The sequence below is a fragment of the Pelophylax lessonae genome, assembly GCF_965119305.1.
Source record: "Pelophylax lessonae genome assembly, chromosome: 7".
Lineage (NCBI taxonomy): Eukaryota > Metazoa > Chordata > Amphibia > Anura > Ranidae > Pelophylax > Pelophylax lessonae.
In genome coordinates, this window is record NC_138774.1 from 65,498,176 (window position 1) to 65,513,902 (window position 15,727).

General features: G+C 42.0%; 1 protein-coding gene across 1 annotated transcript in view; it reads right to left on the minus strand.

Annotated features, from left to right (window-relative positions):
- Nucleotides 1-2,834: 2,834 nt before the first annotated feature.
- LOC309559459 (cytochrome P450 2G1-like) overlaps nucleotides 2,835-15,727 on the minus strand; it is a 38,614-nt gene continuing 25,721 nt past the window's right edge. Inside the window, exons 6-9 of the mRNA XM_082262731.1 lie at nucleotides 12,202-12,343; nucleotides 10,478-10,665; nucleotides 8,338-8,479; nucleotides 2,835-3,080 (exon numbers count right to left, since the gene is read on the minus strand). Of these exons, the coding sequence (XP_082118857.1) occupies nucleotides 2,899-3,080; nucleotides 8,338-8,479; nucleotides 10,478-10,665; nucleotides 12,202-12,343 (654 nt within the window). The 3' untranslated portion in view covers nucleotides 2,835-2,898. The remainder of the gene's footprint in view (nucleotides 3,081-8,337; nucleotides 8,480-10,477; nucleotides 10,666-12,201; nucleotides 12,344-15,727) is intronic.

Consider the following 15,727-nt stretch of genomic DNA (forward strand, 5'->3'; position numbering starts at 1 on the left):
GGCGGACCTGATCGGATCCTCCATGCATCCCTATGGGGCAGCAGATGTCAGCGGAGACATCTCCGCTGACACCCACTGCTATCCAATTCCAATCCTGTCCATGAGATCCAGATGGATGGAAACCCTATTTTCCATCCGTCCAGTGGGATCGGATGAGAACGGACAGGCGGTCTGACAGCGGGGATCTGACAGCTTCATCTCTGCACACAGAGCGGAGACGGAGCTGTCATCCGCCGGCTCAGCGGGGATAGGCGGATCGACCCCCCGCTGAGCAGAACAGAGTCCACCGGAAAGGACCTTTAGGTGTTAAGAAAGAGAAAGAAAAAAAAAAAAGGAAAAAGGCGGGAGTACGATAATATGAGATGTAAAGCATCTGAACTGGATGAGGTACCCTGGACATGAACAATAGCCTCTGTGTGGAGCAAGGAACAGGGCCTAAGAACTTGAAAGCTGGGGTGTCATGTGTTCGCCTAGCTTTATGTGAAGGCTGTGTGGGAAAGCCTTGTACAAAGTCTACCAGACAGGGCAGTGGAAAAAAGGAAAGAAAAGAAAAAGGGGGGATGGAAAGATGGGGATAGGGAAGGTTAGGGTACTTAATAAGGAAGCAAGGAGAGGGAGAGATGGGGCAGGGTTAGTGGGAATATATTGGAAGGCAGGGGATCAGATATATCCGTTTGTGAGGGTAAAACAGGGAGAAAAAGAGAGGGGGGGGGGGGTATAATGAATTACCATCCACCCTTCCAAAGCCAGACAATGGGGGTAATCATGAGTGAACCACAGCTTGGGCGTACCCTGCTGTTTCCACAATATGGACTGTAATCCATTTTTAAAAAATTGTTTATTACTGTGTTTTTCTCCTTGTAATGTCCTCTGTGTGCTCCTAAATCTCTTCTTGTACCCCTCACATAGTCCATAGTCCATTGTCCAACTACAGTCCTACATACAATGGGGCCATGGAGAACAAATATAACCCCCTCTAACGGAAAGTCAGCTCACAGCAGCAAAAAATATAGAAAAAAAAGGAATTTGGAGATTCAAAGGAGGCTGAGAGCAATAGAAGGGACTTTTTTGAGTTAACAATACATACTTAGATAATAAAATAATTATTTTACACCAGAGCTTAGTATCACTTTAACAAACATTATGAAAAAGAAATACCCATTAAGTTCCATGTTTCAATAGTTTTTATTGAATTTAATAAAACAGGTGACAGAGATAAAATCTGTGGTTACAATATCAGGATATATGTCAAAGTACCCTTTGAGTTCCAAAATAAAGTATAATAGTTTATTAAAAAAAAGTAGTAACCTCTATTTCCAGTTTTTAGACACAGACCTCCTAATATGCCTATGCATTTTATTACACTGTATTATCCAAGCAGATTATGATTTAAATCAACCTTCAAGTAATAAGGTAAATACACTGTTTAGATACATACAGTATATGGAATCTGCTTTCCTTGCAAAACAAAGTTTTTCTTTATCCAGCTAGTACAGAGATTTACAAAGCCCTGCCAGACAGCACAAACAGATCGCTGACCTCAATTTTATCTATTACTGATACGCAATATAGCTTTGGGCACCTCATAGCCGCCAGCCTGTGATTGGACAATGAGGAATCAGTGGCATTGAGCTCATCCTTCTCCTCCTATTGGAATGTTATTTGTCCTATGTGCATGCTGGAGAGTCTCAAAGGGTAACCCCCCTCTTCCAGTGTACTGTGCGAGAGTTACCAACAGATATCAACAGATTCTAGAGATAATACATATTGCAATCTGTGATGTTTTATATCTGCCTGGAGTTCAGCTCTATCTTTTTAAAAAAAATAATACTGATATAATACTTATACTGTATGTACAATTGAATATGAAATGATCTACATGGGCTACATATATATATATATATATATATATATATATGTAGCCCATATACCTAGGTAGGTGCTAGGTAAAAGCATTGTTTGCTCCATCTGCTTATCAGGGGAGCCTGATCAGTAGTTTTGCCTGTTACATGTGTCCATGTGTGATTCACTTGGTCTGAGGGAGTGTCCCCCACTGTATCCAATAGAGGAGCCTGTTGGACAGAGGAGGAAACCCAGCCAATGACACACAGGCTTTTGTGGCTGTTCCAGAGGGTTGGCACAACAGTGGTGCATTCTGGGATAGGTCATAAAAGCCAGGGACACATGTGACAGGGTTTCTTTGGGCGGGAAGCCAAGTCCCAGGAGGAGGGTGACGGCTGTCTCTCCTCCTGTCAGTGTGGAAAGTGGTCACAGGCAGTCGGCCTAGTGGACCTGAAGTGTGGGGCTGAGCTGTGAGGTCCAGAGGAAACTGACAGTGGAGCTAGTGGTAGAGCAACCTGAGGAAAAACAGTGTCCGTGAGTACCAGGGAGCTTGCCAGGGGTCTGCCCAGGAAGGGGACCACTCCAGGGAGAGTCAGTGGACAGGAGCTAGCACACACAGTAAGTAGGAAAGGGGGTGCCGAGTTATACCCTGAAGAGTAACCTAAAGCATAGTTCACTTTTTATATCTTCACTTCAGTGGCAAGGTGAAGCAGTGGCCTTGCCGCACACACTACAGCTAGATGTCCTCAGTTTTTTTGCATGGTTACTAAGTTGGAGTATCCCACTCATCCCTTCTACCATACCAGTTCCAAATAAAATAGAAAAAAAAACACAAATCCCCTGGACTGTTCAAGGGGGCAGTGCTATATATATATATATATATATATATATATAAACATTTATACATACCCACACATACTGTGTGTATATATATATATATATATATATATATATATATATATATATATTTTTTTTTTTTTTCACTGTGTTAGAGCGAGGTTTTTCGGTTTGAAACTCAATTGACAAGTACAATATAAAGTTGAATAGTCCAATTGATTACCGAGGGAGGAAGCACAGTTCATAGTGACGTGGAATGTTTCCGAATCCACTCGTTTCTGGGGTAAGGTCTAGGTCTTGTGGGTCTACCGGTGATTTCAAGGTGAAGTTCTGTAAAATTGTAGTGAAAAACAAGAAGAGCTCCATTTTTGCAAGACCTTCACCCACACAGATCCGCTTTCCTGTGAAGTGAAAGAGAATTATAAATGGCTAAAAAAAACAATTACTGATGGCATTTAGTGCAGTAATCTGTGAAGCAGATTAGATGCTTGGATTCAAGAAGTAGTGTAATGGATGTAATTGATGGTTTAGTAAAATGCCTATTTCTACAGTATTATATACAAGCTCATAAACCATTTATACCCATTTATGGTATTTTATGCTATAGTGCTGTTATGCTAATATTGAAGTGTCAGTTCTAGGGAGATATTGGCAGTTTAAATTGGAACTATGCTTAAGTTGTAGGGGGGATCTCACCCTAATGTGCAAGTATGCCTAACATTGTTGAACAATATGGCAGACTTGACCTCCTCCAGCAATGACAGGTCCCCATTTGCTGCCATGTGACCCTGTTCTTCTTTGGCCACTGGGAGCTCAGAAACAATGGGGTTAATTTACAGTACTAAAACTGGAAAGTGAAAAATCAAGTTCAGCTGTACATGGTAGTAAATCAGCTTTTAACTTCAGCTTGTTCAATTATTTCCCTTTCAGATGGAGCGGAAGCCATCAAGCGGATCTGCCTGCTCAGCGGGGAATCTCTCCACTGATCCTAGCTGAGCAGGCGGATGACAGGTCTCAGCCAGCTGTTCTCTATGGGGTGGTCGGATGTAAACGGACCGCCTGTCTGTTTCCTTCCGACTGTCATCCGATCCAATATAACAGATAGATGGGGAATGTATTCCTATCCGTCTGTTTTTAGTGGATCAGATCTGATGCCAGCAGGTGTCAGCAGACACATGTCCACTGGCATCGGCCGCTCCATACAGAACAATGGGTGGTCTGATCGGGTCTGCCTGAAAAACGGACAGGTGGATCCGATTGGTCCGCTGGTCTGAAAACGGCACTTAGCTTTGACAGAAAACCTGAAAGTTCATTGGTTTCTATGCACAGCTGAACCAGATTCCAACCCCATTGCAATCTCTGTGCAATGCTGGAGACAGAAAAAAGACACCCAAAAAAGGAGACATACAAAATCTCTGTTTTAAAAAGTCCTACCCCCTAGCAACTTTTTTTTTCTCCACATCAATTTGGTTTGAAATCACCCCTCCGTTTCTTGTACTACTCAGGAATTGTCAATAGTGGAGTTGGCCTTACTATCCTAGTTGATGTTTTCCTTTAGCTTACATTGCAATAAATATAATGAAAGTCTAGCTATTTCTGCACTCCTCCTGGCTACCTTTATTTTAACTACCAGGTGAAGCATATTTTATGATTGAGTATCTTGTTTACTTACTTGTGTGGTTTATAATTTATTTTAAGGTATGCTTTTTACCAGAGCTTTTTTTCCCTCAGAGAATAGGTGCAGGGACTCCCCCCTTCTGAGTCACCCCTTATATGCTCCCCCTACCCACCGTTGAACACGTGCCCAAGTCCCACCCCCTACCCACCTCCCAGTACTGCCCCTTTTAGAGAATACAGAACCAAATATCAATTGTGGTGCTAAATAATTTATTTGTATTTTCATAATGATAACAAGAAAAGCAGTAAAATAGATCCCCTGCAGCCAGCAGCAATAGAACCCCCCTTCCCCATCGACAACAGATCCCCCAAGTAACGATAGAATCAACCCCAGCAACAAAAGATCCCCCGCAGCAACAATAGATTCCACCCTTGCCACAATGGATCCCCCATACAGCAACAATGGACCACCCACAACAAAATACCACACCCAGCAACAAATGATTCACCCCAGTAACATTAGAGCCCCCCCATAAGCAACAACTAATCTCCTAGCAGCAAGCATCAATAGATCCTTCGCAGCCAGTAATAATAGACCCCTCCCTCAACAGTAGAACCCTCCCAGCAACATAAGAATAACAATAGATCCCCCACCAGCAAAACTAGACCCTCACACAAAAATACACCACCACCTGTCACAATAGATCCTCCAGGAGCCAGCATCAATATACCCTCCAGCCTACCCCTTGCCATTACATTCAGTGCTGGAGGTGCCGGAACTGCGTTCCCCCGCGTTCCTGGTGAAAAAAAGCCCTGCTTTTTACATACAGGAATGCTACCTGAGCAAAGCATTTCTTGTAGCTGTAATTTCAGACCAAGAACATTTCCCTTTTCCATGAATCTGTTACTGTTCATACCAGGGTAAGTGGGGATACTTATCATCTTCTAAAATACGTGTATTTAGGTATGGGGTTAAATATATATATATATATTTCTTTTTTAGTGGATCCTCCATTTATGTGCTCCCATACTTGCTCAGGGAATTGTTGTCTCCTTTGGTGCCTACAGTATGCCCTACTCCTGTCTGACAAGGGTCACACATGGGTGTTCATACCATACCTCATTAGTAAGTTATTGAAAAATTATTTTTTGTTGTAAAAATGTTATTATATGTTAGTCATTTTGGGAAATTTGTATATGTTTAGAATGGATTTTAAAATTCCTCCTGGGGAAGCAGGATTCTGTGAAACATGTTGAGGACAAGGATGATGCAATTTACATAGTGACATCTAAGTGCTGCTGAAAATTAGTGATATGGGAGTTCTCCTTTCTGGTATATGGGTGAACTGTATATGCATATTTTCTTATGTCCTGTTGTTTTTAAGACGGTTGTTCAATGCACCTTTACTTTATATTATATTGTTGTTGTGGTCCATCTATAAAGTCCTGGAGCCTTCCTAATACATTTTTTCCAGTAACATGGGATGTGGTGCCCCTAGTACAATTTCTCCCATCCCTATCCCACTTGAATTTAGAGGCAGTAGCTATTCTCTGGATTACAGGCTATACAGTAAGGGCTCTTTCACACGGGCGGTCCGATCAGATCTGCCTGTCAGTTTTTTAGGCGGATCTGATCGGATCCTCCATGCAGCTCTATGGGGCAGTGGGTGTCAGCGGAGACACCTCTGCTGACACCCGCTGACACCCGTATCCGATCCTGTCCGTGAAATCTGGACGGATGGAAACCCTATTTTTCCATCCGTTCAGTAATCGGATCGGATCGGATCTGATGAGAGCGGACAGGCGGTCCGCTCTCATCCGATCCCCCATAGAGGGCAGCGGGGGCTGAGACACCTCCCTCTCCGCTCTGCAAGCGGAGACGGAGCTGTCATCCGCGATCCCCGCTGAGCAACACAGATCCGCCTACGGAGGCGGATCGTGTGAAAGAGCCCTAATGCACCTAATAAAGTGTTACTAAATTCACAATTGTAAAATCAGTCTGTATATCAGTGGTGGCTGGTGCATTGGGGGTGCTGGGGCGCCACCCCCCCCTATCCATGCGTCCGGCCCCCTAATTTACATGCTGGGCGCCGAACGCATGGATTCCAATGTTTGTTTGTTTTTTTGAAGCACGTGATTAGAGCCAGAGGCTTTAATAGGCTTAAAAAAAGAGTTGTGTGACAATAGGGAATGAATATTCACTATTATCATACTGGTTCTCCTCCCAGCCAATCAGGTCCTGAGACCAGTTTCCCGATTGGCCGAAAGGAGAGGCCATGCTATTGACCAAGGAGGAGGGGGGAGACGCAGGGGAAGCTGCCGCCACCGCTGCTGGGGGAAGCCGCCTCTGCCTGCCCTCCTCCTCAGTCCAGGAGTGAGCCGGCGATGGGGGGGGGTGGTATGGTGTATGGTGGAAGTCCAGGGGGACAACCAAAGAGAAAGAGTAGCCAATGTGTTTCAGGGTTTCAGCGACAAAAAACGCCCCCCCCCCTCCATCAGGGCATGATTGAAAACAATGTGAATGGACTAAAAGTAAATTCGATCTTTAACCACTTCTGGACCGAAAGGATTTGCCCCCTTAATGCCCAGGCCATTTTTTGCGATTTGGCACTGCACTACTTTAACAGAAAATTGCACGGTCGTGCAACACTGTACCCAAATAAAATTGGTGTCCTTTTTTTCACACAAATAGAGCTTTATTTTGGTGGTATTTGATCACCTGTGCGATATTTATTTTTTGTGCTATAAACAAAAATAGAGCGACAATTCTGAAAAAAAAAACAATATTTTTCACATTCTGCTATATAACATTTCCAAAAAAAATGTAAAAATCAAAATGTTTTAACATTTTATGCAAATGTGTTTTCTGCTACATATTTTTGGTAATAAAAAATCGCAATAGGCGTATTTTGATTGGTTTGCGCAAAAGTTATCGCGTCTACTAACTACGGGAAAGATTTTTATTGTTTTTTTTTCTTCTTTTTACTAGAAAGGGCAGCGATTTTTAGCGGGACTGCGACATTGCAGTGCACAGATCGGGCCCCTAACTTACATTTTTGACACTTTTGGGGGACCAGTGACATTACTACAGTAATCAGTGCTAAAAATATGCACTGTTACTGTAATAATGCCATTGGCAGGGAAGGGGTTAACCCAGGGGCTATCAAAGGGTTAAATGTGAACCTAGGGGAGTGATTCTAACTGTATGGGGGTTGGGCTTGTGAAATGATCACAGGACCTCTGTGATCATTCCAGTGAGAAGAACGGTCAGCTATGTTTACAACAGCTGACCGTTCTTCTCTCTCAGCGGGGAGCGATCGCGGGTGGCAGGCGGCAATCGGAGCTGCCTGCCCCGTGCATCAGAGTCCCCGCTGCTGAGTGGGGGCGGGAGCGCGCCGCCGGTGGTGCACACTCGCCCTCTAGCTGCAGGTGCGCGACCAATGTATACCTACGGCAGTTCGCGCAGGAGGGCCAGCCTGCCATAGTATTTCTGTGGTGGGTGGTCCGAAAGCGGTTAATGTTATTTTTCCCAGTGCAATTACAAGCACAGGCCTTGTCAGCAGCTGGTTTGGCTGGCTATTGAAATAAAGTTGTATCTGGACCTCTTAGCAGTGGTATGGCACTTCAATTTCCATTTTTGGTATATTCAAGGAGACAATGGAGATCATTTGTGGTGTAGAATCCACCTGCCCAGAAACCAGATTATTTACATCAACATCAGTTCTTTAAGACAGTAATATCAATAAGATAACCTTATGGGTCCAGCACTATTTTCCCACATTTCTCAACTATCTTAAAGTTTACAGTGGCTCAGCTTTCTTCTTTTTGATGAAAGATGAATCCTCTGTTCTCTAGTCAATTAAAATTGCCTGCGGTTTCAATCATCAAATTGAGCAATACCCAAATTCTCTGAATATTTATGCATTCTGAGTGCCATCACATCATCTACAAGGTGCAATGATACTGGTAATACTATGTGTGTAGTACTGTAGATGGCACACATGCGGGTATGTTGATCCTACAGTATATAGTGATGCATACCTGAAGAGAAGGGCATGTATCCATCATTCCTACAGAACTTCCCATTTTCATCCAAGAAATGTCCAGGATTAAACTCATTGGGGTATTTAAACTGCTTGGGGTCTCGAAGAACAGAGCTAAGCACGGTATACACAGTGGTATCCTAGAAAAGTTTATATGATGTTATATAAGATGTTAAAGTATAAATTTAGTAAGGTCAGTCATTGACTCAGTGTCTTTTCTGAACACTGAGAACTATATAATCACACCCATATGAGTACTATAAGAGTTGTATTGATCATTGTGTTCAGACACCTGCATACTTCCTACTGGATACCAACAAGACAAATATGGATTTGCTCTTGCTTTGTTCAGTTTGGGTTTTAGCCTAAGCTAGTACGTCTCATTTGATTATTACTGGGGTCATAATGTTTTTATGCCAAGAAAATGTGTGTCCCTAAAATAAGTGAAAAATATAAAAAAAAACTGTTATTTATACAAAGAGATCATATAAAACAAAACCAAAGAAATTCCCAGCTTAACTTACTGACCAGCCTGCAACCAACCCAGTTGTCCTGTCTAACAGGAGACAGAGCAAGTTGGTTGCAGGCTGGTCGGTAAGTTGAGATGGGAATTTCTTTGGTTTTGTTTTACATGCATTGCCCTCCCATGTGCTCCTTGCTACAAAGGCCAGTTATAGGCGAGGGCACTGACCATTTATTTGTAGGAAGATCATATAAGCCTGATATATGGCAGAATATAAAGTGGCATGCTTTCATATCTTCATATTAAAAATGTACCTAGGCATTTGGAAATAGATGTAGCACCCTCCTAGGTAGGTGCTAGGAAAACCCATAGAGGGGGGCCCTGCCTGCTTATCAGGGGGGTTTGCTTGTTCAGCTAGGCTGTCATGTGTTCCCAGGTGTGTCTGTTGAGCTTAGGGGAGTCTCCCCACTGTGTCCAACCAGGGCTCTTATTGGGAAGTGGAGGAAACCTGACCAATAGCACACCAGGGCTTGTATCTATCCCAGAGGGCAGAATCTGCAGCAATGCATCCTGGGATGGGGTATAAGTATGAGGGGAGCACATGACAGGGTGTCTTTGGTGGCAAAAAGAGTCCCGGGAGGAGGGTGACGGCTGTCTCTCCTCCTGTCAGCGGGAAGTGAAGGTGTCCTTGGCGGTCGACCTGAAGGACAGAAGGTTAAGCTGAGCTGCAGAGAGGGATCCAGTGTGCTGAGGACCAAGTAGAGCTGCTGGGGCAGAAGTTTCCAGGAAAGCAGTGTTGTGAGTGCTGTAAACTGCCCAGGGGTCTGCCTAGGATAGGGGACCACTCCAGAAGGTCGGAGGGATCCAGGAGCCAGCTAAGCAGTAGAGAGGACTTGGAAAGGGGGTGCCAGGGATTAAGCCCTGAAGATAAGTGTGTGTAAAAGAGGGTGCCGGTGCGGGCCCTGAAGTGAAGAGGGGTCAAGGAAGCTTTAATTAGGACTTTGTGCCACATGAAAGTGTCAGAAGTCAGTACAGCGTTAACAGACAGCAAGTCAGTGTTAACCAGCGTCAACCGGTGTTTACCAGTATTTAGCCAGCGTCAAGTCAGCGCCAACAGGCGTTTTTCAGTTGTCCCACTCAAATTGTGTATACTTGAGCCAGAGGAGTATCCCACTCATCCCTTCTCCCATCCAAGTTCAAAATAAATACAAAAAACCCAAAAGATACTGGACTGTTCCTTGTCTCAGTGCTCACACTTGGAGAACAAGCTTAAATGTGCTGTTGATACTAGCGGTAACCCAGGCGGACCCTCATCCAGCAAAATGGCTGGGAATCCTACTACACTTAGATATAGTTAATGACTGTATCGTCACAAGTATGCATTTTTTTTACATTTCACAACAGGTAGATAAACTTGGTCTTAGCCCTAAGCCCCACTTTAGTTAAAACCAAACGTGAATACAGTTAGTATACGTGTGTTTGTTTATTTATATAGGATAAAGAGAAAAATGCAGTAACCAATAAAGACCAGGCACAATCAACTATTTACTGATCTAGCTTCAGAAAAAGTGAAATCTGATAGGTTGTTATGAATTATTGCACTTCTAATACCCCTGCTTTGTGTACTGCCTAAGTAAGCTAACCAAAAATACTAGGCTGACACATAATGTTTTACCTTTGGAATGATGAAATCTCGGAAATGCACATCACATGTCACTTTGTGTGGGACTCCCATTGGGACGACGTCAACGAATCTCTGAATCTCATGGATCACAGCCTCCGTATATGGCATACGAGACCGATCTTCAATACAAGGAGCCCGGTTCCGGCCAATGACATGGTCTATCTCTTTGTGGATGCGTTCTGCAAAAATGAGAGCCAATGGCAGTTTATTTAAAGCTAAAATATTGTTAATTTAATCATATGATTTTGTTATCAGAAACCTCTGAATTCATTAAAAAAAATGTAAATGTCTATAACTGAATAAACTTGAATGGCTATTTGACAGCCACTTACAGTAAATGGCTTATCTAATGTTTTATAACATGAGAACTAAATGTTGCCAGATTGAATGATAGTAGTTCTTTATTTAGTATTTTTTTTTATATACGAGTAGTATAAATGACTGATCTGACTATCTACAGACTCAGTATCTCACAAAAGTGAGTACACCCCTCACATTTTTGTAAATATTTTATTTTATCTTTTTATGTCACAACACTGAAGAAATGAAACTTTGCTACATTGTAAAGTAGTGAGTGTACAGCTTGTATAACAGTGTAAATTTGATGTCCCCTCAAAATAAGTCAACACACAGCCATTATGTCTAAAAGGCTGGCAACAAAAATGAGTACACCCCTAAGTTAAAATGTCCAAATTGTGCCCAATGTGTCAATATTTTGTGTGGCCACCATTATTTTCCAGCACTGCCCTAACCCTCTTCCACTCCTCCATGACGACATCACAGAACTGGTTGATGTTAGAGACCGTACGCTCCTCCAACTTCCGTTTGAGGATGCCCCATGGATGCTCAATAGGGTTTAGGTCTGGAGACATGCTTGGTCAGTCCATCATCTGCCTCTCACAGGAAGTGGAAGAACTGGATTGTGGGAGATATAGTTCTAAATCGAGAGCAGACTGTTATCTGGATTGCTGGGGGAACTATTCTCCCAGGAAGCAACGGGGAAGCGAAAGGACCATGGGAGAGACTATAAATCTATCTGCTCCACAGTGTGAACACTCTCTTGCTTCCAGGATCCAGTGAGTGTGGATCAGCCTGTTGTGTGCGTACAGGATTGTTGGTGACTGAGACCTAGTACACGAGGCCTAACCCACGTGCGGAGCTCGTCCTCAGCAGAGCGGATGCTGATAGCTACACTGTGGATGCTGTCACAGTATAGCTGAAGAGGAAGCGACAGACAGCCTGAGGAAGCAGAGTATCGCTCACTCCCAGATGCCGGAACATGGGATAGCGCATCGCCTGTCTTATAGGACCCCCCATGAATGGACATCCGAGAGAGAGAGAGGGCATTATTATAAAGGTCATCAGTCACTATTTCGAATCTTAGAGTGTTGTTCTACCACTGTTCATTGATATTGTAATTCTTTATTTGTCGTTTCTTTATATCAGTCTTGCTGAACCCTGCTGGTTTAGGTGAGACTCGGCTGACTGATAGAGTTATACTTGTTTATCCTTTAAGTAAACAGCAATATCTCATTTATCTTGTGTCAGCGTGTTCTTAAAGGTATACATATAATGAGGGAACCTAGAGTGTCAGGTGGGTTGGACGGTTTACAGGGTCATCGGAGTGCTGAGGAACACCCATCAACCAGCAGCCCTCAAGGGGGCAGTGCTACATGTGTTTTTTAGTCCTTTACTTTTTTAAGAACTTTACAAACCTTCAACATCTGCGTGTTTGAGCAGAATTAACAGTCCGTAACGCAAAGTCATACTGACAGTTTCTGTACCAGCAGTAAACAAATCAAATGTGGTATGCACAATACTCTCCATGTGAAATTCAGTTTGTGGCACATCTTTTTCCTAAAGAATTAAGAAGGAAACTTAGATGTTAAAAATTAGAATGAAGTTAAGGCTTGGACAAAATTCTGGATTCACATTTTTTTTCTTTTTTGAATAGAGTAAGAAAGAATTATAATCCCTGTCAGGTTTTTTTTTTTTTTTACCATCTCTATCTCATTGGGGAGATGCAATGGAGATATGGTCAAGAGGAGGGGTTCATGTTACACATTGTCTGGAACTGCCCGGTAAACAGGACAAATAGATAGGGTAAATCTCCCTAACAGGGGCACAGACAGCAATAAAAACTGACAGGTGTTCTAATCACTTCCCTCTTAATCCAAAACAAAACAAAAAAGTTTTTGCCTTCATTTATACTTTACCCACTTGCACCAGTATACCCTAGAGAAATGTTAACATTTGTACTATAGACCTATTAATTTAACAGTAACTTTTATGATTACTAAAGATGCCGAGGTAACACATATAGGGCTATATTTAGAAAACAGTGAATGTGACCGTCACCAGACTCTCGCTCCAGATTAATTTTCCTGGTGCATGTGATTTAAATTATAGGGAATAATATGCCTTGTGACAGTGCAAGGCCCTGCCACTGTGAAAACGGATGTAGAAGATATGACACAAGGTTCACACATAAGCAGAGTACGGGGCTCCAGATTATTATTTCTGAACACACAACAGGAGTTTTAGTATTCCTGGATTGGGTTGCAGAGTTTGGATATTTCCAAAGTTTTTTGGGGGAAGAAATCTCCAACCCTGTGTCCAGGTCTTATGGGAAAATATAGAAAGTAATGGCGCCTCCCTTTTAGATGCAACAATATAAATAGTGAAGCTGCCTTCAATTTAAGTATGAAGAACTTAAATAGAGAAAAAGGAAGTAGTGAGGCTCTAACGCATAAAAACAGTCATTCACAAAGTAAAATCTTGAATCACAACCACAGTAATAAATGTAAAAAATCACCAAATGTGTGTAATATCTGTGCAAAACAACTTAAAAAATGCACCTATAACAATAGGTGATGGTGCACCAAGCAGACGTGAATAAATGGTGAAATAAAAGTCAGGGTCAGGTGCTAGTGCAATATACCTCTCAAGCACAATGATACTGGTGTTGTGGGTGAGTGCACCAATATATTTAAAAAAGAAGTTAGGTTTGGGTTAAATATATGTGAATAAGCGTTGGACATAAATATAAATATAAAAGTGACATACCATAAAAAATTAAATAATTAGACAATTGTCAGAAAGTCCATATGAAATATACATGTTCCAAGTGAAATAGTGACAATTCTTGTGTAATTTCTGTATTTTCTGCAAATAGACTCTTTCCATCATGTTTACTATGGGAACTTCCGGTTTTGAGAAGAATTAACATAACAATGCTCTGATTAGCCAATGAGAGCTCCTTAAGGCCCTCTTATGCTGCCGTGACTACATACGGGACACTTCCTGATGACGCTATGATCAGCGAAATGCATTTAGGGTCCAGTACGTCACGTCCGTTTTGCGGGAATCTGTAGCGTGGAATGCAGAAGGAACACTCACCAGCGGTTCCTACTGAGCTGTATTCTTTGCCTGTTTCAAGTGCCTTAAGAGGCACCGAAAAATGTGAGTTTTTTTCTCTTATTTCTTCTACCTTTAATAAAATTACTGCACCATGAGTACATCTCCTTGTGTTTTCTGAGCCACCTAGGATTTGAGCCATCCATATATGAGATTGGAGCCATCCACATAGGACAATATTACCCCTGAATCTTCACCTAGGAGGAGGGTGTCACTGAAAGACCTCTAAGTTCTACCTGCACTATAGGTCCTCAGAGGCCTTAGTGCTTCTGGTAAGTGACCTCGCCTCACTGGGTGAAGGATCAGATATCCCCACGTCACTTTTGTATCCCACTAAGAAAAGGAGCACAGAGAAATTACACAAGAATTGTCACTATTTCACTTGGAACTTGTATATTTTATATGGACTTTCTGGCAATTGTCTAATTATTTAATTTTTTATGGTGTGTTACTATTATATTTATATTTGTGTCCAACACTTATTCACATATATTTAACCCACACCCTAACATCTTTTTATTTGTACTGGAATTTATTTATACGGTTTATTGCATGAAACAAAACCCACCTATATTATTATATCCTTTTACATATATTGGTGCACCCACCCACCACACCAGTATCATTGTGCTTGAGAGGTATATTGCACTAGCACCTGACTTTTATTTCACCATTTATTCACGTCTGCTTGGTGCACCATCACCTATTGTTATAGGTACATTTTTTTAAGTTGTTTTACACGGATATTACACAAATTTGGTGATTTTTTACATTTATTACTGTGGTTGTGATTCAAGATTTTACTTTGTGAATGACTGTTTTTGTGTCCAGGTCTTGCAGGAGACAGACAGGCCTAATGTGCAGGTGCACACAGCTCTTGTAATGAAGAATTTAGGCATAGTGTGGGGTTCCAGTTAGGTGACAGGTGTGCTCCACTCAACAGACAGTCCAGAGGAGAGGTTCCTTCTCTATAGGGCTGGGAGAGTTGAGATGGCTAAGTGAGTCTAGGAGACTGAGAGAGCTGAGACGACTAGGCGAGTCCATGGGACTGAGGGAATCTGGATGTCTCAGAAAAGTGAGAGAGCCCAAGTGTTAGGAGAACCCTTATCAATTGGCTAGGGAGTGAGCCAATGCAATATTGTGCTGCAACTGAAAAAGCTGAGAGAGCCAGAAGAGCTGGTAAAGCTGAATGAACACAGAAGTAACGTGTAAAATGGTCTGAGGGACCAACCAATTGCCAAGGTTGAGGACTAAGCAACGGTGCAGCTGAAGAGAGAGCCAGCTGGCTTGCCATTAACTTTACCCATTTTTGTTGGTGAAAATCCCCTGCATGGACAAATTTTCTTCTGAACTTTCAGTTTCTTTAAAAAAACTGGGCTGACAAGCCCTAAACCAGAGTTCGGACTGGGAAAGATTCATTAAAAATGCTTCTACCTCTAAAATTCCCTAACATATCTCACCCTGCAGTGAATGTTCGATAAACATCACATTCACTGCTGTATAAATATGTCCCAAAGTTTTTCTTTACAAGACTTTCTTATAGAAATGTTGACTTCAAGAGATGTTTTTTTCTGTCTGTGCATGTTAAGCACAAAGAAAGTCATAAAAGTTAAAAAATATTATTTTTTCCCACTCTTAGCTGTATTAGTTTTACACAACTTGTGTTGGATAAAAAAAAAGTCATATTTTTTCACTGTGATTCATTTAATTTGTCATAAGACAAAAATCACTTTGCATAAAGCATGGCGATTTTTTTTTTAATAAAAAACTTTCTGCCTTTACAATCACTTTAAGATATATGTATATATAAAAATGAATATATAT